This window comes from Ciona robusta, chromosome 12 (assembly GCF_009617815.1).
Source record: "Ciona robusta chromosome 12, ASM961781v2".
NCBI lineage: Eukaryota > Metazoa > Chordata > Ascidiacea > Phlebobranchia > Cionidae > Ciona > Ciona robusta.
In genome coordinates, this window is record NC_143246.1 from 6,196,933 (window position 1) to 6,222,065 (window position 25,133).

The following is a 25,133-nucleotide window of genomic DNA, read 5'->3' on the forward strand; positions in this document are numbered from 1 at the left end:
TTGAGAAAAAATGAATTAAATTTGGGTGCGGGTTTATTTTTATAACGAGATGCAGCGTTATTTTAGAATCTGTCGTATTCTGTCAGCGGAGGTAACTTGTACATGTTATCTCGGGAAGATATTTGCGACATCAGGTCAGGTTACTTGTAAGGGATACGGGGCGAAAATTGAGAGAGATTCGAATAGGTAACTGAATGCGCGACAAAAAACAACACGAAGGTAGGCGCCGCGTCACAGAACGGCCACTATGTCGTCACTATAGCGCTTGTGACACACCTGCACCAGAGGAGCACTGGAAGACAGCGGGTTTTTGATCTAAAAGTAAGATGCGATGGTGAAACAAATCGTTTTATCAGACAGAACATTCGTTTTGAGGCAATGTTATACGAACCTGAGACCTGTAATCTAAAGCTTGATTTCAAGACAGCGAGCAGTTAATACGCAAGAAAATAAACACAGAAAGTCGGTGAGGTCTTTGAAGGTACGCCCTCTAGCAATACGCGATTCGAATCCGGAAGCGAATTACTCGGAGACGTTTTACGTCGTTTATTATTTCGGCGGTTGCTGCCCGCGGTCGAAGCTGTCGTCGGTCATTTGTTAATTGCGTTTTTATGATTTATTTCGCAGATACAGATGAGTTGAAATGATGCTTCTTGGTGGTTAGTGCTGATGGGAAATCTGTGGGGGTGGGGGTTAAAGTACGGGTTAATATTGATGTAAAAGATAGACGGTTTTGGTCAATGTAAATAGATGCGATGTTAGATGGTGTTTTATTAGACGCATTTAGACAGGTTTTGTTGCCAATGTTTCTCTTAAGGATGCTCTGTGTTTGACATGTCTGTCAACGCATGTTTGGAGAGCGGAAAATGGCATAGTAATTGGATCTTGGATCAGATAACAATAAAAATACGTACTCGGTGAAATGGCGCTGAAAATTTTATATAGCCAACGAAATTTGGCCTTTAGACGCGTTTTTAGTATGCAAATTGCGTGTGTACTTATTTATTGATGGGAAAAGGTGTAGAAATATTCGTATTGTTATTGGATTTGGTTTGTTTTCTTAATTAGTCGCCTGTTTCGCGAATTATGCGAAAGTTTTTGAGATTAGAGTCGCGAAGTCATTAAATAGTCGCAGACTAATTGTTCGACGGCCAGTCCATTATTTCGATTGTTTAGGAACAATTGATATCATTGTGACGTCAGTTAGGAGCGTTTAGATTCCGACTTAAAAGTTTTATATTCGAGCTTTGTAGAAAATGAGTTTGTGACGTCACATAAAGGTTTTGTTACGTCATAAAAGTGTGCATAGTGACGTTGGTGCGTAAGATCAGGCACGTTTTAGTAAAATATATATATATTTTTTTGTGGAATTTTGGTCTTCGTGTAAAATTCGACAGCCGTTATAAATAACGTTGTGGTGTTGCGGTAAAGTTCGTTAATTTCTCCTTTGTTCGAAGTAGCTCATCTGCTTGGGTGGCGAGTGTATAGGAAGATCGTATTCTAATCTGTAGCACGTGTTAAAGGTTGATGGACAGTCGTAGCTTTATATAAAACTAAGCTGTCTTTGAAAAAAAGAATGAACATAGAAATTAAAGAGAGGTATTTTTTTCGTAGTTTGACAAATCAACCTATAAGTGTATTAGGAAAAACATAAATGTATGCAATAATTAAGCAATCAAGTTACGTATATTGCTGCAAATTGTAAAGGTGTCTTTTCGTTGTAAAGATTGTATAAGTTGTACGTAGACATTTTAAACTTTAAATAAACAGGACAACGACAGTCTTTTTAACACCGGTGTTCAGTTTTATAAACTGAACTTTTCGTTTACGAGTTACCACGTATGTTTTTTTTTATTCAAAATACCACGTATGTAACTTTGTGGGTGCTTTATCGGTGTTTTCGGTTTAGAAATAAACAACGGTGTTCCCTCAAGTTTACAGCAATGGTTTTCGAGGCGATATGGTTTGGCTTAGCAGGTCTCAGTGACCTTTCAAAGTCGGCAAATATGACTCGCTTTGATGCTTCGACTTAACGGATTAAAAATGTATTAAGTTAAGTAGCTTATATGGTTGTAGTATGACATTGGTATACGATGCTTCGAAAATGGCTTCCGAGGTTCAGTAGTGGTCAAATACGCTGTGTAATTAGATGGCTTGATAAACGTAGGGGGAATCTTGTTATATTAGAACTATATTTTTGGAGGTAAATGTATTAATGCATTATAAGAGCATTTTTGAGATTTTTTTTTAGAAGAGCAAGTCGAAATGAAATGCTAAAGTACGCAAAGAAATCTGGTGGAGTTTTATAAGAGAGCGTGAAATTCTATTTAAGACGGGGGGCGTGTGGGGATATATTCGGTTTGCAAATCTATGATATAAGCATTGCTGTTAATACGTTGCGAGTAATTTTGCACCGAAGGCGAATTGGCTTTAATACGATTGCAAAACTACATCGGTCATGGCGTTTTATAGAGATAGGAGCTAAGACCCAATTATACGGCGGCTTCTTTTAAAGGGGTGTAGAGCGTATAATACTCGAACAGGATAACGTAGTCGGTGCTTTGAAAAACAGCTGGACGTGGATTAAGCTCGAAATCTTATTCCGACAGATTTCTAATCCACTTCGGTCAGTGTTGCTGACAGATTTCGGATTCTCTTAGATATTCCTTCCGTTTGAATTGATAGGTTGTGGCAGAAGCATTGCTGCGGTCGTGTGTTGATGTGTTCGTGGTGTTGTATTTTAGATAAAGAGTCTTGTAATTTAGAACCGCAGATATTATTAAGATGTTAAGATAAAATACAATGCTAATATTGTTATAGGCTGAATATGTTTCTTTGTAAATTATAGTCTAAGTGAGCATTATATTCTGCAGAGGCGGTAAAATGTATAAGCCATCGTAGTGTTTTGTTTAAAAGGCGAGGGGGCAATATAATGTGGAACAGATTGCAGCCAATTTAGTCTTGATTTTAAAAGCTGCATATTTAGTGACGTTGGAAACGACACTCAATGCATAAAACGCGACTGTTTATTACCGTTTCCATATAACATATTGGTAAAAAAAAAGTTTAAAACAAACTTATAACCATACAGGTTAGAATGCTGTTATAAAAATGAACGTTATAAACGTTTTATGTATTCTGTTTGTACTTGCGTGTGTGTCTGGGTTCAAATACGCAGGGAGGCCGAAGTTTAAATGCTTTCCAATAAGTGAACCATTATGCTCAGGTTGGTAATTTGTTAACTTAATATGAATTTTAACATAGCTGGAATATAACACATACGAGAGAATATTGCTATTATAAATTCTAGAAATAACTCTAATTGTATGCAAAAGGTATTTATAGACCAAAGTCTCTCTATTTCTATTATATATGGGTTGACTATAAAGCATACCATGGGACCTGATTTAGGCCAGAGTTGCCGCAACACCTAAAACTTCCTGTTTTTGGGTGATTTTAAAATCATATTTTCAATTAACGAATCAGGCTGTTACGTAACTGTTTGTACAAATTTTAGCATTACTAAAGCTCTTCCAGCATTAGGTAATACTGCATCCAATTTAAAGTTCGATAATTATTACCAATCACCGACCACACATTTAGATTTCCCATACAACTACACAACTTTCCCCAATATTCTTGGGCACGATAACGCGGATGACGCATCTGACGTATTATACGAATACAAGTTACTGTTGGACACGCACTGCTCAACGCATCTACGATTCTTTCTTTGCTCTTTGCATTTTCCAATGTGTACGCCAAAGGTAAGGCCGTTTGGAATAATACATAATGCATGGTATATTAAATGAATAAATGAATTTAACTTCTCTATCTCGCGTGGCGAGGCAATGACGCTCGTTAAAACCTGTATGTTCTGTTGCATACTACTCGTGCCCGCTTACGAGTTACCATCATGCATATAATACTTGTTCGATAAAAAGTTCCTTATGGCTGACAATTTAAAGCCTTGTTTTCACCCCACATGATATATAACTGCTTTAACTACAGGTTGAAGTAGCAATACCAGGATGCAGAAGTATGTGTGAGAAAGTAAGAACCGACTGTGAACCGGTTATGCGGGTAGGAGGGGTACAGTGGCCGGATACCATTGACTGTTCAAAGCTACCCATGAGGAACGAGAAGAAGCGGTTGTGTATGGTACCACCCGGTGAATCCCCGAACGGGGAAGCACCTAAAGTGGACACCAACCCCCAGCCACCTTCAGTAACGCTGGACGAAAGCGGGGCAGGTCCCCATATAGAGTTGGAAATCGACGACGAAGATGAGAACGACAAAGCAGCCAAGTATTGGGCGCAACAGTTGGAACTGAATCCGGGTTATGAGGAACAACAATGGAGAGAACCGATGATTCCACGTATTGGTAAGTAAGGGTTCAAAAATATTATTGAGATATAAATTTATGCTTTAATTGGGTGATGTAATATAACCAGGCATTAACGCTAGTGACTTGGGATTTAATGCCAGAGTTGTCTCGTTATCACAACATATTCTTTTTTTTTCTAAATGGGTAGGCTTCTTAGCAAGGGACTTGGGACGTAAGGCTTGAGTTGGCCATTACCGGAGAACTGCGCCTGCTGTTACACCAATGAATGATAATATACAATGTATACTATAGACTATATAGACGAGTTACGATTTTTCTAAACTATATTAGAACACCAATTGCCACCAGAAGAACCAGTTGTAGTAGATGAACCAGAAGGTCCAGGGTTTGGTTTTGCACCACCACCACAAAGAGAACCAGACCAAGATAAAAACCAATTCGTGACGATATCTCAACCGAAACCAAAACCAAATAAATGCAAGAATCCGAACAAGTTTCATTACTTGAAAAGGTATGATGAAATTTAATGTTTATATATGTTTTACATGCGTTTTTAATGTGTTGCGAAACTATGAATAGGGGATCGCGTAGTATAACTTTAAACGTAAAAATACCAAAGCACGGCCATTTTACACTGATTAACGTAACATTGAAACAAATTCACCCTAATTGATAATAACGATCGACTATTACTTCATAAAAATAGTAATGCGAACATTGGCGCAACCAAAAAAGCAAATAAAGTTTTTGGAATATTATTTTTTCGTATTTTTTCGTCATTTTTTTATTTTTTAAATTTTGATTTTGTTTTAGAATGAAACAATGTGTCCCAAGGTGTGAGAAAACCACGGATATTTTGTTTAGTTCAAATCACAAACAAATCGCTTATTGGTTGCTGTTTTCGTTTTCTTTGCTATGTTTTATTTCAACGGTGATGACAGTCTGTACTTTTATGATTGATTCTAAAAGATTCAGGTAAAATAATAATTATTCTGTTGTTATTGTCATTATTTATAATAGGTTGGGGTAAAATGGTCCATGTTTTATTCTCTCCTATCGTCCCATTTGGTAGTAAACAAACTATATTTGCACAATTAAAACCGTTTTCTCATGACTCTAAAAGAGCGTTGTTAAAAACACTGTTTAGAAATATAGGACATTATGGGCCAACGGTATATTAGTTAAGCTGTATTTTTCAAGTAATGAATTTACAACAATTTGACGCAAACTTGTCATTTTAGATACCCGGAACGTCCGATTATTTTCCTTTCCATTTGCTACTGCGTTTATTCGGTCGCTTACTTGGTAAGATCGGTGAATGGTCCGCTTAACTCTATGGCGTGTATGGAAGATATTACACACCCTGCTGGGGCCAGCTACTTTGTAAAGGGTGGTGTTCAAGGCACCGGGTGTACCGCCATGTTTTTCGTGCTCTACTACTTTGGGATGGCGGCTTCAGCGTGGTAAGTGTGACGTAACAATAGTGTCTGTTAGGTCAGGATAACGGGATATATCCCGGGGCGAAAGTGAACACGCGACACCGTGTCTTTGATGCGGACATAACTACCGTTGTTATTTTAGCAATTTGGACAATTGTTATTCTTGCGGCGTGATTCGAACTGCAAAACGTTCGTAATGCCAGAGCATAAGATTCGACGTTGATAAATACGACATGCACGGCCAGTGTTCAACTATTGGCAGTATAGGAATTCGGTATAAGACCAACCACGCCAAATTGAATTGTTTAAAGCAAGGTAATAGTACTGTGGGGCAAGATAGATAGTATACCGTTGGCAAGAGGATGAAAAACCTACCCTAAACTACCACATACGATATAACTATTCATTCAAATAGCTGAATAATATTCACGGGTGTTTTAATTTCCCCTTAAAACGAACGTAAGTGTATAAGTCATCGTATTCATATCATAACCACGTAGTTTTGTGTTTATAGTCAACGTGAGTCATTTTATACCCGATATCCAACATCACATATAACCACGTCATATTTAAACACCTTTCATCACATCACCTTAAAGGTGTGCCACGTCGTAGTGTTATAACGATTATACGAGCTTTAGTTTGCATGTCTTGGCGTTTATGTTGGAGTAAACAATATGTACATCACTCGCTAAACCGATTCTGCGGTTTTTAAAAGCTGTTTAAACGAAAATTGTAATCCCGTGTATCTCGTCTTCGTTATTTTCCTGCGGTGCGGAATTTATATCCGATTTCTAATTCTTATATTGCGGGTCAGCTTTTTTATTTGAATATACTCGTATCGTTACAGGAGGTAGAAAGTAAAAATAATTGACAGACTTGGATACTCATCACATGAAATCCTATATTTTCTGATCGTGTTTTAAACAATTGACTTATATATTTTAGATTCGTAATATACATCACAGAAAACAAAAATCGAGTCCAACTAATGGTGTACCATAAAGATTTATTTTTTAACCACCAGCATTTTCAGTCTGTTATTCAAATTGAACAGAACGTTTGAGTTTGCTTTTAATTAGAAAAACCGCGCGGATAATATAAGTATCAGGTTGTCGGTGGCGTGTTGTGTTTCATAATTCTCTTATTATGTCAGCGCGGCATCGTGGCGAGCCGAAAACTTGGGTCATTTCACCATAATTTGAATCCGACATTGCCCAGGGCAAAATTTTCTTTGATCTTGCCGAATCGACTGCGATTTCCAATGTAACGTAACACGCTGCAGGTGGAATCGTAAATTTGGTGAGTAGACTAAACCTCGGCGGAGTTTTGGCGAGATGGCCGACAGTAGAGGCCAAGGTTATCGTAATCGGATCGGTGTGCTTTAAAAAAACAACAGACCGAAACGACCGAAGCCTAACGTGTAATTACGAGTGCATTAAGAGCAAATACGAAATGTCAAAGGGGGCGGAAAACAAATTATCCCAAAATTTCTGCATTTGATCGAACGATAAACGATTCCGGTCTCAGAACTCGTCATCTTCAGCGCTTTAATCTCGAAATTTCACGATTTAAGATTCAAAGCCCCAAATTCGTGTAGAAAAACCAACAGAACACCCCAAAACAACAATAAATACAAAAGCAAATTGGAGTTCCGGTCACGAAAGAGAAATATGTTCGCTTAATGGTTGAAGCAATTTTTATAAAATTTAAACAGCATCTCCTGCCTAAAGACAAAATCTGGCGAAGGCTGAGTCCGACGGTTATAGGTTCAAATCCAGGCCCAGTATAGCACAAACAGTTTTAAAGGCAAAAGTTTAAATTCCAGCGACCGTTATTTTTGTTTTGGTTTCTATTTTCGTTTTAGATTGGATTTTGTGTTCGTTAATTTACAAACAAAGCCACGATTAGTAGGACTGTTTACGTCACAAGGAACAAATAATTATCGTCGTTAATTAGTGAAATAATACAGCGACCGCTATAACGTCACGGTAGAAAAAAGAAAAGAAAAGAAAACAGGACTCTAGGTAAAGGTATAGAACTGTAGAGATTAAACAGTTCAAGAAAATCATTAAAATAAATAAGAACGTGAGACACGTATTGGAACACGACTCTCTAATTGATCTAGTTTTGGTAACTTGTCAATCGACGACGCTTTTAATGACATCACAATTGATCTATTCTTCTATTGTTTGTCACGGGACCATATCTACTATAGAAATGTTATATCGCTTAAATGGATCGGATTTCTTGGCTTGGGTTTTGTTGGCGAAAAGAAACGGCTTTTTGTGAGTTGTTATAACACGACAAAGCGCGCCCTGGACATGTGCCGCGAAACGTACTGTAAACCAACATATATGGGTTAATAGGCTTAATAAAACCAGCAAATTAAAATTTCGACGGCATACAGACGTATTAAACCATCTGTCTAAATACTAGATTCCGGTCATCGGCCGCTATGGCCGTAAAATTTATGGCCTAAACGTCCACTATTTACAGAGGTGTTCGATTTTTACAGTTTCGAGCACGAGAAGTGCGTTTTTACGACGCATAGTAACCGTAACTAACATCTTTTACAATATTTGTCCAACATTTTAGCGAAATTGCTTGTTTTTTAACTAATTTGACGCTTTTATGAGTTACTCCTTTAAAAAAAGTTAAAAAATAGTTGTAATTTTAAAAAAATAGTTGTAATTTAAGAATTTTTAATTTGTTACGATAAAAGTAAGTACCCGGCTTCGACAAAATAGTTAGCGTTTTAGTCTTGACCGTTATAACGCTGTCACAACATTCACAGAGGGGGTCTAACGTAGGCGTTAAGCGTTGGGATGTCCTAACATAACATTCTCTTTAGTAAACGCGGCAACATAAACGTGCACAGAACTACAGAGCGTTAGGGCTACATGTGTTTAAAAGTACAAAGCGATGCCGGCTACACGATACCGGAGCCTTTAGCAAGGCGCGCGGCTTTGTTCGTATACGGATTCCATTCAAAGCATTGTGAAACGTTAATAGGGTCGCTAGATTCGAATTTTCTCAGTTTCGGGCGGCTGGAAGTGTGTAGAAACTCGATATGTGGCTAATATAATGTTTATTGGCTTCCTGTGTCCGTCGGTGGCGAGTTACGGTGGGAATATAGGAAATTGTTTGGCGTGACCGACACGGCAATGCCATCGTTTTCCTGTGATGTTACGCCGAAGAATTTTGTCTAATTAATTCGGTTTACTAAAACTCTAGCCGTTCATATAACGTAACCGTACACTAGCATATAAAATGCCTGAAAATCCAGACTACACGGTGACAGTTTTAAAAGATAATTTGACATTAATGACGCGGCCGTAACGGTATGAAGATTTTAAAAGCATTTTATATTACGTTGGGTAAAACGCTATGAATTCGTAATATTTTGAAAACCAAAAGTTTAAGATGCGATTTTAGACTTCAAAAAATATTACATTTAACATTCATCTGTAAAACAAATCCTAGTGTTCTGGTCTAAACCAGTCTAGACCAGTTGGTAATAAGGCGTACAAGTGCGTCTTGAAAATTGTTTGTTCGTTTCCAGCCGCTGTTGTTTTGCTTAACCCCTAAAGTGACGAGTTTTCAATCTAGCGTGTCCCTCGTGTATAATGTTCGCCGTAAGGCTGGTGACGTCATGTCGTTATGACGTCATTATTTTACTCCGTAACGCGTAGGCGGAGATTTATAATCGATTTGCGGGCCGTTTAGACTTTTACATCCAAATTCGGAAGCTATGACTTCTTTATACCAAATATTGGCGAGGATATATTTTAAATTAGACAATCGGTTTTAGACAGAGTATAGTATCTTGGGGTAAGATAAATATAACGTTAGGTAATTTATACCCAAATTCGTGTTTCATAACGGTTTTTAGCGCCGTGGGAATACGAGTTCTATAAATATTCTTTGGTTACTACTAAATCGCGAAACGAAAACAAAGAACAAAACATGCGTCATCTTTCCCCAACCTACTATACATAAATTCCCATAGATTTTATTCTGGAAAAGCCTAAAACAACACAAATACCTGAACATTGATTTATTTCAGGTGGGTTGTTCTTACTTTATCATGGCTTCTGTCTGCCGGGTTCAAGTGGGGGCATGAGGCAATCGAAGCTTACGGGTTCTACTTCCACCTAGCGGCGTGGTTGTTGCCAGCCGGACAGACAATTGTTGTTCTCATCCTGGGAAAAGTCGATGGAGACGAATTAACAGGTTGGTAAAGGGTTTTGTTCTTACTTTGGTGAGATTTGAACCTGAGCCCATTCAGACCGAATGGAAAAGTGTTAATTTTTTTAATGACTTATATTTTTGAATAAACGATTAAATGCAACTTTTTGATCCTCGCTGACGGGAAAATTGAATTTGTTATAAAACAGATGTTCTGTTTTACACACATCGGGCCCGTTTACGAGTTATAGCGTGTGCAACGTCGACGGTAGTTTTAATTTGGGTACATTCAAGGTTGTAATTCTACCAAGTTAGATCTACACTATATCCGCTTACAAAAAAAAAGAATTTTCGGTTTATTGTCTCCCTTACGTTCGTTGAAACGAATCTAAAGCCGCCAGGTGCGTCGTATGGGTTTTAGGCAGGTATGTAGTCACTATTATCCCGGCACATAACGGTATCAAGTCCCCTTGAAGGTAATAAGGAACAATAACTAAAGGACTATCGAGATTTTCAAGTGAAAATATCGCTCAATTCGGGAAACGGGAATGGTTATAATGTTAAGGCATCTTGACATACTTTGGGGTCCGTTGCGTGATCGGGCACTTGAGAAAAGATTGTAATAACACTCAATTGAAATATAATCAAGTTATACGAGACTGACTGAATACACAGCGAAGCGCTTGAGAAAAAAACTGTTTGAATAAACAGGTGTCGGCAAAACGTGTGTGTGTGAAATTTGTGTATAAATTAAACCGCAAAAGAAACTTTCAGAACTAAAACCACGTAGCTATAGTTTAAAGAAAACTTTGTAAGTCTGAAACCGTATAAAAGTAATTTTCAAATTTACGATTCATTTGGAGGTTATTTCTTAAAATACCTAAATGTAACATACTGTAAAAGTTCGTTGCCCATACAATTTACCATTCTGTTCTCTGTGTGTGTGTGGAGCCCTACGACGTGACACGCTAAGATGTTTAGGATTTAGGCAAGAGTATAGGCCCATTATACCGATGTTCTTAAATTTAATGTAACGTAATACTAATATAATTTTTTTTTTTCTTTTTCTTTTCAGGCGTTTGTTATGTTGGAAACTTGGACCCTGAAAGTTTGATGTATTTCGTCATCATCCCTCTCACGTTCTACCTGATAACCGGAACTGTGGCTCTGGTGTTCGGGTTTGGCTACTTGTTTAAAATACGACGAGTTATTCGTCATCAGGGTGGGAAGTCTGCGGGCAAACTGGAAAAGCTGATGTGGCGAATTGGTGTATTTTCTGTGCTGTACACTGTACCTGCAGCGTGTGTCGTGGCAGTGAACTTTTACCAATACCAAAACTTGGGTGTATGGATGAGTCATGCAAGGAAAATACCATGCAGAGCATCAGGCTCACCGTTTCTTTATAGACCTGATTCCGCACCTAGCGAATTTCAAGGCTCTTGGCTGCCACCGCGTGACAATTACCAAGCTTCAATGGCCCCCGCTACGTGGCGCGGTTACCCACAGCGATCGGACTACTTGGTTGGCGATGGTTCGGACTTTTATGCTTATGAGCCATGGCCAGAACAACCTGGTTATGACAGATACACACAAACCAATGGGAAACGCAAAAGACGGTCGCTACCAATGAAAGATCAAATTCCGAGGGTGAACTTGGACTGTACACTGCCCGATTCAATACCGTCCCTCCCGATATTTGGAATTAAGATCTTCATGTCTCTTATTGCGGGTATTACAAGCGGAATGTGGATTTGGAGCGGAAAGACAGTCGAATCTTGGAGGAAGTTTTACAAAACGTGCAGGTAAGCAAAATCTCTTCATTTTACTTAACGAATCGATTAGCTAACCTTTTACAATTACACATTGTGTGTTGTGTTTAAAATTTCACATTTCGTAAAAGCTTAAAACTAACAATAAATGACGTCACAGGTGCGGGAAGTCCCCCAAAGCAGAACCCAAGTTGGTCACAAAAGAGATGGCGGATTCGCGGTGTGATTATGACGTCATAGGAATGGAGGGTAATGACCTTTACCAACCGGGCAAACCGTGTCATCAGAACTCACTGGAGTGGAACCAGATTATCGCAGTGGACACGAAAAGAACGAGAATGAACGAATACGTCATAATGCCAGGGCCAAGGTACACTGGGGAGGTACACACACCTATTGAAGGTATTCCCGACGTTAGAGATTATAGGGGACGATTCGATTCTGAAGATCTCGAACGTTATGACGTCAGAGTTAGTGACGCCAGAGCGGGTGACGTCAGATATGGTGGTGTCAGATCGAGTGATGCTGGTTTAGAAAGAACATCGACGCCGTCTTTGCCCCCACGTGCGGTAAGACCCAAGAAAACGAAAAAACAGTCCAGACATAACAGAAACAATCGCGAGTGATTTTTCTTCTTGTTTTTAAGTTTTCCCCTTATTTTGTTCCTCATTGTCACGTACTAATTCCTTTTGTTCGCAACTTGTTTTTTAATAAAGCGAAAAAGCTAAAAATCAATTCAATGAAACTATAGGCAGCTGCTTGAGAGAATGACGTGACAAACGAAGCAGGTTATCAAAGACATCGTACTGTATTATTTGAATGACATAATATGCTGCTACATCAAAGACTCTAAATGGAATATTCTGTGTCGGTTTCGACCTTGTATTAACCGATACATAGATAAAAAAAACAATTGCAAATCGATTGTGGGAAGTGTTGCGGATATTTCTGGCGTAGGCTACATTTGGTTACACGCATTCATGGTTTAGTTACTTTAGTAGTCTCTTTAACAGGTTTAACCAACGTGAAAGTAGAAAACTCCAAAAGCCGACAATAAAAGCAAGTTAATACATAACCAAATAACCATGGCTCGTAGTTATACCCCGTATGTATGTAAACATACGTGTTATGTTCGTAGTCAACCATTCTTTAATAATCAATATATAGTAGCATTAATTAAATACATTTGCCGAAGACAAGATGTATAAACTGACCAAATAACATCGGTTAGCATATACGGCTACACGACTCCAAGTATTAGCTCTGTTACGTAAACATGTATATGGAAAACCACGTTAAACAGTAACATGCTGTTTAAGGTGTTAAAAACAAACGATCGTTCTTTCGGTGACGTCAGTTAACTGCGTCAGCATTTTATATTTTTTCTGTGTTGAGTTTCACTATCGGGTAAACACCGTACATTATTATTGCTGCTGACAGATTTGGTTGCAGAAGAATTACTATCAGAAGTTGTACAATATGAAAGGAAATATCAAACGAGAAATGTTGGTTGAAAACGTTGCTTTGCATGTGCCTTCTATGGAAGAATTAGCAGAAGTTGTTGGCGTTGGGTTAAAGAAAAATTACAAAGAGTGGTCGTGTAGCGTAGTTGACTGTCCGGATTTGAGCAAAGCGCCTTTTGGTCTGGCATCCAATGGCATTTGTGGACGCACACGGTTAGTTGATGTCGGCGGTGTACCGAATTTAGTGCCGGTGTCTCAATACATGGAAAAGGTGTATAACTTACAAGATATCTCCGAGAGAGTGGGCACTCCTGGTTGTTTCATACTCGGCGCTGGTGCAGGTTCAAAGCATGTTGTCGGTTGTAATTGCGAGTTAATGCCGAATTTTCGATGCGAGGGCGGAGAAAGAGAGCGTGTCAATTTATGTCATGTAGCAAGAGTTAAAAGTGACGGCGGTTACTTGCTGCAGAATTACGAAAATGATCATGGCTCTAGTTCCGAATTTTCGTTGCTTGCAAATTTGTTCTGCTCGGACGGAAAGCAGGGCAAAGTGTTAGAAGTAAGGGGAAAATGTAGAATCGGAGAAAAGGATCTGGTTGGGTGTATGAGGGGCGCATTGAAAGAGCATTTTGGTCCAAACCGACCAATAGGAATGGGCGGTACATTCCTTGTCAACAAAGGGAAAATAAAGATTCACGTCATGCCCGATTTTAGCGAGACCCCGCTTACGTCAGATGATGACGTCAATAACTGGCTTAAATTTTACGAGGTGAGGTTTTAAACGCGTGTATGTAATTGTAATGTGCGCAGCTTAACTTGCCAAACTGGGCCTTTTAGATTAGGTGCATAAAAAGCAGTTTTATATTTGCAACGTTCTACCTTTCACTATTTACAATAAGGCTGCATTGTACTGAATTAGTATACCTTCAAAAAATGTAATTATCATGTATGCTTCCATAGGTGACCTCACCTTTCATGTGCCTCTCCACTTTTATCACTGAAGATTGTGGTTTAGACCTTCGTGTGGAACACACACATGGTTACAATGCTAATAGTGGCGTAGGGGGTCACTACCATTATGATGTCACACCAGATGAGGTCGAATACATTGGTTACTTCACCCCAGCAGAGTTCATATACCGAGTTGACAGACCTTCCACAACTCATAATATTGGAAGAGATTAACTAGTTTTGTAACATCAAATTCTGAAGCGATTTCAGGACGAACTTTTATAATTTTCAGTTATGTATCAGAAGTGCAATTAATGAAATTTTGAGTTACGATTACATAAATCGTGTGCCACATTCGCTGTGGGTCATTGAAAGCAACTGAATAGGATGTTGAAACTCTTATAATAAATTGCCAGAAGAGTTAGGCTATATCAATCAGCCCAACATGCTTGCCAGTAGGAGCATTTGTGGATAAAATATGGCTAATTAGAAATTTCCAAACGCAAGAAAATACAAAAAAGATTAATAAAACAAAAGAAAACGTATTATGAAGATAGAGCATAAACAACACATAATTTCAACGAGGCTATCATCAAACAGATGTTCCATCCAAATTTGTACAATTGCTATTACCTGAAAAATAAAGATTGCCATAAAATGTAGTTAAAGTAAAGCCATATACAGCAACATTAAAATAAAACCAAAATATTAATCAATCAAGTTAGAGGTACCCACCAGTTTCTAACATCTGCTATATCTAAGTGTAATAAAACATAGACAGTCTGGTACTGAACTCCTTTTTAAAAGCAAAACTAAACCATGTATTACTGAATAGTGGTATAGTGTTCTGCCTGCTGAATTAAACTTTCACATTTGCTTGTACTATCCAATGTATGTAGTTTTTTTATATGCAAGTCTTGTGTGTTTCTTTAGTGGTAATTGAGCAACACATGCAAAAGCATAAGATTCCAAAAGAGCAGAAGAAAGCCAGTAGATTGTTGGCATCAGCAAACATAAAGAACAAAGTCATGCAAAGTTTAACTGTTTTAAACACCACATGAAAATGTTATTTGAAAACAACCATTAAAATTGTAACAGCTCCAACCCAGTAGTCACTAATAAGCTGTTAAAATAATTACCCACAAAGTTTCATACATGTAACTTGTTAGCTGGCATGAGATGTGTGAAACAGAACACCTGTGTTATATCGTTTTTCAGCAACGGGAGGTTAAAGCAAGTTACAATCATTCAACTCACCCGAATGGATTTAAGTTGTCATTTTCCTTTTCATTAAGCATTGCCCAGTCCTCCAGATTTGTGTCTTTGGATATTTTGTTCTCATGTTTAAAAAGATCTCGACCACCAATTATTGTTGGTGGTTCGAAAGAAGCAGCCGTGTTATTCTGCGACTCATAGTCCATATATGTTGGATAAACCTTCCGAAAACATTTGTAGTTTTTCGTCTGCACAGAATTAAAGACTTTGGTTAATCATTGATGCATGAAGTTTATTAGTTGCAAAAGGTTTAGTTCTACAAAGACTTATTGCTGCTAGTACTCATAAGTTATATAGCCATAATTACTTCTATTACACACATACCAGCAGACTACCTACATTTCTCTGTGCATTACTTTTACTTGTCACACGTGTTGTAGAAGTTGTAACAATTAATGAAACTTGAACAAGTTTGCTTAAATCTGAAGTTGGATAATCAGGAATTACTTCACAATAATCACTTGTAGGTGCCTGGTAACAGAACGGGTAAGTTACATCACCAACTTACATATAAGCTGTCAAAACTGTTGCCGCCAGCTCCAGTAGAAGCATTGTTTTTGTTAAAAATATATGCACAATTTCTTCACACGTGAAGTTACCCCTATATTGGTCATGCAGATACACTTATCCAATTGCAGTACAAAAAAAGCTTTATTTTAATAATCAGTTAAAATGTTTCACTTACATTTTTAGGATCAGCCCAACCTGCTGTTACGTTCTTAAACTTGTCCTTGTTTACTTGTGGGTAAGGTTGGCTTGTTTTCTCTTTTTTAACAACAAGCAATTCCTGCTTTGGCTTAATCTGCACAGTTGGTTCGCAGTGTTGCGATTCAGTAAATCTCTCACTGTCTATTAAATCTGGGTCTACATAACGTTCACTGTTTTGGTCAACACTTATTTCAGGAGCTATGTACTCAGTCTTCACTGGGAGCACAAGAACATCATTTTTCTGGTTTAAATCCATTGAAGAAGTCCATAGACTATCATCTTCTATACAACTGTCAGGAATATCATCTACATTTTGTTGTATTGGTGAAACAGGGCCTGGATTCAACGCAATGTCAGAATTTGAGGCAACTTTAGTGGAAGTTATAATACGTGTTTCAGTTGGGTTATGGTCTATAGTTGGCTTATTGGTTGGAATTGTAAGTTGAACTGGTGTCGTTGGAACGACAGATATTCGTTTTTTCTTTGGTGGAGGTTTGGATTTTTTCTTGTTTGAAGTCATTGAGCTGCCTAGCATGGATTGCGCAATATTCTCCACAGATTGGGCAATATTTTCCTGTGGTTTTGGCACCTTGAAGGGTAACTCCGGTGTTTTTCTAAAAAATGGTATAAAACATAAAACTATTTTTAGTATTAAGTCTTCTATTAAACACATAAACAAACTAGTAATATATATTTTTAATCTTCGTCTTTATGGGTTAGATTCTGCAGCCTGGTACATCATGGGGCCTTAGATTTTATGCCATTACCCAGGGTGCTACAACCCATTAATGACCACTGGGTTGGAGCAATAGACATTAGGTGCCCAAGGACACTTAAGTTTGGCTACTGTGTCAGTATATTATTTGGGCTTTGGACAGTGTACTTTACTCAGTTACCCTATGCCTATGCCAAATGTGAAAACCGAAAACACAGCATAACCTAAGATCTCTATGCCAATAACAGATGTAAATACATAGTTCTTACAGACTACTGACCTGTGTGTTGGATCCTTACTACAGTGAGCTGTATCATCTATAAGCTTGGAAGATACAGTGTGTGGTTGGTGTTTTGGTGGGGAGTTTGGTTTTTGATGTTTTGAAGGAATTTCATCATCAGTACCGTGGTCTTCATGCGGTCTGTTTTGGATCCGAAATTAGACCAAGTTGACAGAATTTTGATCAAGTTGATATAATATGGCCAAAAAAGCATAGAAAAGGCAATAACTGTACCCTTTTTGTATGAATACAGCATCGAATACAGGTTAAACGAAGTATAACTAATTGAGGATACAGGTAAGTGAAACTTCATTAAAAATCAGTTTAAAACAGTAAGGACTGTAAGGGCTTAAATGTCATTGAACATAAAATAATCAGAATTTTCATTTGGAAACAATGTTTTGCAGAAAAACTCACCTTTTCTTTCTTCCGATCTCGGACTCCATTCCAACATCCAGGGAACAAAACGTGTCCGGAGCTTGGGATTTCATTGTTTCAGGGATGCAGGAGATAAAGAGAGAGTTTGGATCATCAGTATCCTCCACCTCTTGCCTGGACTGAAAATATAAAATGATGAAAATTGTAACTTTATCTCAAACTTTTATAAACGTATTGTCTTAGACGTCTGTATTGTTTTATACCAGATGAATTGCGGCAAAAATAAAATTGCGGCTTTTACTGGAAGAAAAATTCCCTAAACTGTAAAAAAATATATGTGGAACAGCTCTTTACCTCCACCCGCTGGAGATGGTCCATGTTTTGAGAGAATGTAGAACCCGGTATCGGTCGTTGGGAGAAAGTGGTTTCTTGTTCAAGATCAAATGAAGGGTTGCAATAAACATCAGTGGAGCAATACAACAAAGATAATCCTATCTCATGCTCTTGTATGAAACGTAGCTGTTTTCTGTTAAAGTGATATTCAATGTTATATCTCAATCAACACATTAATCAATAAAGTTCCCTTTGTTTGACAAGAAAGTGTAACTGCATTTTGGCAATGTTACCCCAGATTTTTATAACCTTTGCTTTACACATATACGATAAAAAAAAATTAAAAAAAAAGTTTTGTATACAGATAAATTAAATGTTACTTATTCACAATCTACAAAACTCACCTACGAAACTGTCTCTGCAACTTTTCAAGTTTTTTTGCATCAATTACTTGAGATTCCGCGTTATCAGCACATCGTACAACGATTGTATTTTCGTCAATTAATTTTTCATCCGTGCATTTTTGATCAGATACCAAACACACGGTGGCACCAGAGTACGAGCAAGAAGAACCAAGACGCTTCATCTGAAAATTTTAGCCACTTGAAAATAAATTTTTAAAACTTTTAACTTAACTGAAGGTTCTTTGTGTTCAGGTAAAATACCAAATATAGAAGGTGAGATCAGTCATGTAAAAAAATAGTTTTTATTTTTTGCATGACATGTATCGATGTATGTATATTGTTATTGAGTATTTAGTAAACACAACTTTAAAACAATAAACTTATCTACCTGTTTATGGCTGAGAAAAACAACTGTTTTATCACGAAAGATATTTTTTCTTTCCACGTTTACTTGAAACGAACATTCACGTTTATCAAGACCTTGTTCAGATATATCGGGAAGAAAACTAAAAACCAAAGCATAAACCAAAAAAACAGATAAACAACTGGTAGGCATAGAGTTTATAAATACAATTTTAAATAGGTGTAAACTAATGAACTATGAGATACTTTAGCACCTCTGTTTCCACCAAAAAATATTCACTTTAAATACAGTATGACATGTCATGGGAACTGTGATTTGGGCCAGAGTTGACCAATTACTTGGAAACCCAATGTGTATAACCCATTTAGCTACTCAGTATCTATCTTGAATGTGTACCCAACCAAATAGGTCTATGAAATTTCACATTACCATAATAAATATAAATATATATAAACTCACTCATTAGTGCTTGGCAGTTCAGCTTCATTAGTTTCAACTGATTTCAAAAGTTTGGAAAAATACTTTTCACTGACAATAGGACAAGCACATGCTAACGCTTGTGTGACCTGATGTAAATATAAAACCATTAAAATTTCTGAAAAACTTTGACCGCTTATACTGTAACAAATTAACATACAAAACCATAAATTTACAAATATTCGTCCCAAATTGATATTGCTCTTGTAATTGTTTGACAAAATGAAGTTACACTTGTATTCCAACACAAAAAAAACGAAGCCAGATTGATAAACCTAACTAACATAATGCAATATTGACTCTGCTTGTTTTTAGAAACTTAGCAGCAAGGTAAAAGCTGTTTTGTGCATAAAACATATATATATATAATGTTACACGTTACACTGTTTTAAAACGCACCCCTAATCGGGCCTAATGTTACACCATTGAATAAAAATCCATATTAATTACCTTCACATTAAGAAGAATGCTTTGCATGGCTAGATGTGTAACTCCAGTTTGCCAGCTAGTGGTCAGTTTACCACCAAGCTTTGAAACTTTGTCACGCAACTTTTCTTGCAGAACAGAACTCATTGATGATGTAACAATGAGCAGTGGTTTGTGTTTGATTCTGTGTAAAAAATCAATTAGAAATGCTGCCAATAGCTGAATAAAGACCAGTGCTATGGCACAAAGGGTTAATGATCTTAACGGGGCTACATTTAGCCCAAAAGTTAGGGTTTAAAGGCTTGAATTTAATTAAAAATATATTTATATATTTCAGACATTTAAATATAACCTATAAAACAACAACAGGTTATATACAGAAAAGTTTCTAACCCAAATCCATGGACATCAATCATGTACAATTGTTTACTTAAACAAATGATAAATACTTTACTTGAAAATTGACTTCAGAACTCCAACTCGAAGACAATCCCCTTGTTTGAGTCGAACTTCACCCGTTATTTTGTTAAAAACCAAATGTTGTTCATTTCCAGTTTCATTTTTTGAGTAGAATGTCCCAAACTTTGAGCTGTCACTCACAAGCAGACATGGTTCATTACTTGATTCCTGTATGGGTGAAACATGACAGTCCAATGTGTATTATGTTACATACATAATTTTTGTTATTACCTCATCGATCACTTTTATTGTCCCATGCTTTCTACTCACTGACGAATCATTAGCAATTATGAAGTCCACATCTAAAAACAAACAAGAAAATATAAAGACTATGAAACATGGTTTAGCCTGTATTTTGTGTTAACCTATATACATGCATATATATATACCCTTTCTTCCAAACGTGTATACTCGATTTGCAAGAAGCCTCTTTACTTGATTATCTAAAAATATGTTAAGATGGTTTATACAAAATTGTGCTATTTACACGTTGTATTTAAAGCAAGAATTAAACAAAAATTACGTACTTTCTGTTGAAACCAGTGACCACATTTTCTTCTCGGTGAACTGTATACTTAAGTTAAAAGATTACAACGCGGACATCTGTATCCTTTAACTAGAATTGATGTAATCACTAATCAAATAAATGCATGCGTATTTAAAAAATCCTCCAAAAACATGCAATTCATACAAAACAAATCATTCTAAACACGCGCGAAATCGCTTTATTGTCACGTGACAAAAATGTGAGGTCATCAAATCGTGACGACGTAAACATTACTATCAACACAGGCGCGCCAGACGAATAGAATTTCTTCGAAAAATGGAAGGTATAGTAAAACAAGAACAACTGTTCGACGAAAAAGAATCTATATGACCACTACCGTGCTCAAAAAATAATAAGTTTTAACTAAAATAAACATTTAAGTATATATTTTTAGATCACATTAAAGAAATGGAGCAGCTATCACATAAAATGTTCTATGAAGGTAACTTTTGTTTTAACCATACATTCATTATTCACATAGTAGAGTGGGAAAGATGGGACACCTTTTTATTCTATTTGGTAGTATACAAATAACATTCAAATAATTATAAAAACGTATCCACCAGACTCTTATAGCCCGTTGTTAATGGTTTAAAACGATCAGATATCAGGATATTATGTGCTAAGCGTCCCATCTTCCCCTGCCCTACTATATTTGTAAAATTTGTAATTATTTTTATGTTGTTTATACATAATTTATGTCGTGATTCGTTTGTCTCTTTCAGATCTCACCCTGGGGTTGGAGTCACGAAAAAGATTTCTTCAAATTTTGGTTGAAATATCACAATCAAATAACCACGAACTTATACAAAAAGCTGCTGACCAATTTCCAGTCAATTCTTTGTACAATGAACCGTTTTTCAGTGAGGCAGATGCAACTGCATTTGGCACCATATTAACCAGAGTTAAAAAACACATTGAAAAGCTACTGCTTTTTAACTGTGGATATATACACAACAATTCAGCTCTATATCTTCTGCTATTATGGGCATGAATGAAACGGTAAATTTGTTCATCATAAAATGCGCAACAATTTAACTTTTTATTACAGTCGTAATGGTTGGAGCACTCACCTTTGGACCATAATTTATAGGTTTGAAAAAATAATCACCCACAAAGGTAAACCATGATAAATTATAAGCGGGCATATGGTGTATGATGGGACAGAAAACCTGTCGTATTACGACTGTCATTCCACCACAATACCAGGATAAATTTGTTACACTCATTTATGTTACTAAATATTGCTTCCATTTTTAGATTGATGAATTCTGTGTCTGTCACAATGAACTTGACAGCTCAGATGTTGATACAATGTGCCAGATTCTTCCAAAAATCAATAAAAAGCTTTGCATTGTCAAATGTTTTGCTGGTAAAAAGGGATCAAGAAATGCAAATCAAGAGGAAAGGCTGAAATTACAACAAGCTTTACAACAATTAGGAAATAAGGTAAGACCCTCTCTGCAACTTTTATGAAGAACTAAACAACGTTAGCCATGGCAATAATTTAGGTTAGCTGTCTTGCATCTAATAAGCAGTTACAGTAAGGAAAGTTACCATACTAATATGAAGTAAAATTCAAAAACTATATTGTACTTGTAAATGTAACAATAACCCATCTTACTTGGAACAGGAGTTGATGATACAACTTGATGACTGTGGAAGTGAATTGAAAAAGAACTAAAAAGGGGTGGACCCATTACCAAGTTATATATATAGCTTCAATGTTAAGTTCCTTTTTCCCTTATAGAATCTTATAGGAGACACTTACCAGAAAAAATAAATAGCACCCACTAACTTATGTGTTAGGACTACATGAGCACAAGGTGTATGAAATAGGACACCCATGTTATAAAAACTATCACTGCCCCACCATACAAGCATAAATAAGTGTCATTTATTCATAAAAGATCTATTGCACTTTTTTATTTTGTATTTATGTTTAAAACTTGTTTATGTTAGTAACCTGCTGCAATAGATTTTGTATAGAGATTTTTTTTACAAAAGTGACTTCTTTTATTATGATTTTATTCAGAATTGCATTTCAGTGACCCAATCTACCTATTTGTTATTTTACTAACTCACATTTTTACTAACTTATTTTACTAATTATTAATTATCATTAATATTGCTTTTAGCTCTGCATTAAAATGTTCAGTATTCATAATTCATATTGCAATACATTTGTTGCCACACAAACAAGAATGTTTTTGTTTTACTTTGATGTGACTTTTTTGCAAGAAAGAAGTAAATTCAGCAATGTTGCCAATCAACACCATCACCAACTTTGATTTGGGCACAAGTTTAGAGAGAATATTAGACAGGGCAGCACTGCACAAATGTATGAACTTTACAAGAGCGGTAGGATGCAGAATATAGAATACACCACAAGCCATGACCTTAAATAACAAGCAATGGCATGCGTGATTTCCTAGTGCTTAATCTTTTACATTTTATTATCCCAAAGGTTGTCTGTTACTTTTTCGTAACAAGCAAAACATCCTCATGAGACAATTTATGCGATAACCCCACGTGCTGTCCATTATACTTAGCGCTGTGGCCCCAAACCTGAGCATATTTAAAATTCTGAACCAGAGTCCTATGAATGGCATGGCATGCATGTTCTACGGTGCAATTCGAACGCAAGATGAGACCATCATTAAAGTCTGGTTTCTTCCCGGGTTTCTTGGTGTAAACAGTAATCAAATGCAGATATCTCCAGATCATTTCTTTTAAATGCTCCAGGTTTAGCAACATATTGCAACTAATGACAACACAGTGCGGCTGCCATGCAATACGATCAACTTCTTCAATGGAGATTTGATCGATCTTGTTGTAGACATATAAACACGGCATGTATTTTCGCTTTCCCACCACAACATCAATAAACTCTTCCGTGCCGCAGTCATCCCTAAACACCACATCTGCATTGAATATCTTGTACTCATGAAGTATAAGATTGATCATCCTTTCTGATATTTTGGTCAGAATGCAAGTAGCAGTTATAGAAATCCCTCCACCTTTTTTCTCCTTGAAATAAATATTTGGCCGTTTCTTATTCAGCCTTATTCCGACAGCTTCCAGTTCTTTTGTAAGCAGCTCCTTTTGGATGTCACCTTTCAAAGCATCCAACATCATCACAACAATGTCGGCAGTCCGAGCAACCGAGATGACCTGTCTTCCTCTTCCTTTACCAGCAGCAGCTCCTTCTATAATCCCTGGAAGATCCAGAAGTTGGATGCTTGCCCCGTTATGCTCTATCACACCAGGGATGCAGGTTAAAGTTGTGAACTCGTACGAAGCACACTCGCTGGTGGTAGAGGTTAATGTTGATAGCAAAGTAGATTTACCAACTGAAGGAAATCCGACCAATGCTACTCTTGCATCCCCTGATTTCATAACATCGAAGCCCTCTCCTTTAGGACCAGATGTCTTGGACCCTTCCAATAGCTGTGCTCGATATCTTGCGAGTTTTGCTTTCAACAATCCCAGATGGTATTCAGTTGCTTTATTTTTTTGAGTTCTCTGAATTTCTTTTTCAATCTCAGAAATCTTTTCCAATATCCCCATTTTAACAGTTAATAATCAACCTTTTAATAATGAAACTAGTCGGTAAAAGGACCTGCAGCCTGAAGTAATACAATTTTAAGCATTCAGTTTATGCAGAAAGCAACATATTTTATATTTTTTTAATTCATGAACATGGCACGTTTGAATCATTGCAATAAACAGCATCAATATTTAGTTGGAATATTTAAACATTCAATACTTTGAAACTCAGTTTAATTTAATGGAACTTTTTTGGATATAAACCAAAATCACGAACTTTGTAATTTTAAAATGTTACATCGTGTACACCATGTCTGCTTAAAATCACACTACTAAACAAAAAAATAATTAATTTTCTGACAGTTTTTCATATAGTTTTGAAGTTAAAATCCATCTTAAGATTCTGGTTTTCCGTAGAGTTTCCATTGCTTAGCCAGGTAAAGAGTTGGTCCCCACATGCAGAGTGAAAAAAAGCCAAATCCAGCGAAGATCTCCCACGCTTTAGATTCCACTTGTGCCGGGTGTACGCCAACCGGTCCGTTTAAACTGTAACGGAAATTAAGCGGGCGACTCACACGTTGGACGTGTCGCCGGGGAACAGTGGTCATCAGACGTGCAGTAAGCCGACCCAACATTTTGAATTCCAAAGGTAATCCGCTTTCAACGTGCAACAAAATAAAATGATACTCTTAACCTCTACTTGACTCTAGATGTTACAAATTTTTCACTGCTTCACGATTGTTACGCAACTGAGATGTTGCTGCTACGGGTGAATGCTCGCAGGTTTTGTACTTTCATGGGACAAATTGTAACATTGAATTGGTAGAGGAATTTCTCTTAAATTTAAGATTTCTTAGTATTGTGTTATAATATCAAATTAACCTTTTATAATTTCCTTATAACCGAACTGTATCACCACCTAGAAATTAAGTAAAACTTTTTGATTTCTAGCTCTGGCATTTTAAAGTCCACATACACATAGTGACATGCAGAGTAGGTATACAAACATGTTTGTATACCGACTCTGGTAAAAAGTGGTCTACTTTCTAGTAAAATT

At 36.9% G+C, this 25,133-nt stretch overlaps 4 protein-coding genes and 1 long non-coding RNA gene across 7 annotated transcripts; 3 read left to right on the top strand and 2 right to left on the bottom strand.

Moving 5' to 3' along the window:
• The first annotated feature begins 295 nt into the window (after positions 1-295).
• On the top strand, positions 296-12,478 carry LOC149727224 (frizzled-10-B-like). 2 transcript variants are annotated; one of them, XM_089889858.1, is made up of 9 exons: positions 304-3,226; positions 3,604-3,767; positions 4,012-4,384; positions 4,679-4,859; positions 5,162-5,323; positions 5,590-5,811; positions 9,857-10,023; positions 11,054-11,780; positions 11,908-12,478. In XM_089889858.1, the coding sequence occupies exons 1-9, from the start codon at positions 3,112-3,114 to the stop codon at positions 12,371-12,373; spliced, it is 2,577 nt and encodes an 858-aa protein (XP_089745984.1). In that variant the 5' UTR covers positions 304-3,111; the 3' UTR covers positions 12,374-12,478. The 2 variants fall into 2 exon arrangements, with proteins under 2 accessions (XP_089745985.1, XP_089745984.1); XM_089889859.1 differs by lacking the exon at positions 5,162-5,323 and having other exon boundaries at positions 296-3,226.
• Positions 12,479-13,165: 687 nt separating this feature from the next.
• On the top strand, positions 13,166-14,515 carry LOC149727225 (beta-keto L-gulonate decarboxylase-like). The gene is made up of 2 exons (XM_089889878.1): positions 13,166-13,979; positions 14,171-14,515. Exons 1-2 carry the CDS (start codon positions 13,227-13,229, stop codon positions 14,393-14,395), a joined length of 978 nt encoding a protein of 325 aa, XP_089746004.1. The 5' UTR covers positions 13,166-13,226; the 3' UTR covers positions 14,396-14,515.
• On the bottom strand, positions 14,426-20,681 carry LOC149727226 (uncharacterized). 2 transcript variants are annotated; one of them, XM_089889868.1, is made up of 15 exons: positions 20,508-20,681; positions 20,370-20,423; positions 20,212-20,282; positions 19,976-20,148; positions 19,546-19,705; positions 19,078-19,184; positions 18,643-18,760; positions 18,255-18,436; positions 17,872-18,043; positions 17,557-17,696; positions 17,140-17,280; positions 16,122-16,758; positions 15,776-15,907; positions 15,419-15,624; positions 14,426-14,794 (listed from the first exon to the last, which is right to left on the bottom strand). In XM_089889868.1, the coding sequence occupies exons 1-15, from the start codon at positions 20,530-20,532 to the stop codon at positions 14,791-14,793; spliced, it is 2,322 nt and encodes a 773-aa protein (XP_089745994.1). In that variant the 5' UTR covers positions 20,533-20,681; the 3' UTR covers positions 14,426-14,790. The 2 variants fall into 2 exon arrangements, with proteins under 2 accessions (XP_089745994.1, XP_089745993.1); XM_089889867.1 differs by lacking the exon at positions 14,426-14,794 and adding an exon at positions 15,047-15,358.
• Positions 20,682-20,701: 20 nt separating this feature from the next.
• LOC149727227 (uncharacterized) lies at positions 20,702-22,745 on the top strand. Its single transcript, XR_016386198.1, has 5 exons — positions 20,702-20,810; positions 20,922-20,969; positions 21,253-21,529; positions 21,788-21,976; positions 22,161-22,745. It is a non-coding gene; the product is annotated as an uncharacterized LOC149727227 (long non-coding RNA).
• On the bottom strand, positions 22,711-24,835 carry LOC149727228 (developmentally-regulated GTP-binding protein 2-like). Its single transcript, XM_089889877.1, has one exon. The coding sequence runs from the start codon at positions 24,095-24,097 to the stop codon at positions 23,003-23,005; it is 1,095 nt and encodes a 364-aa protein (XP_089746003.1). The 5' UTR covers positions 24,098-24,835; the 3' UTR covers positions 22,711-23,002.
• Positions 24,836-25,133: the final 298 nt, after the last annotated feature.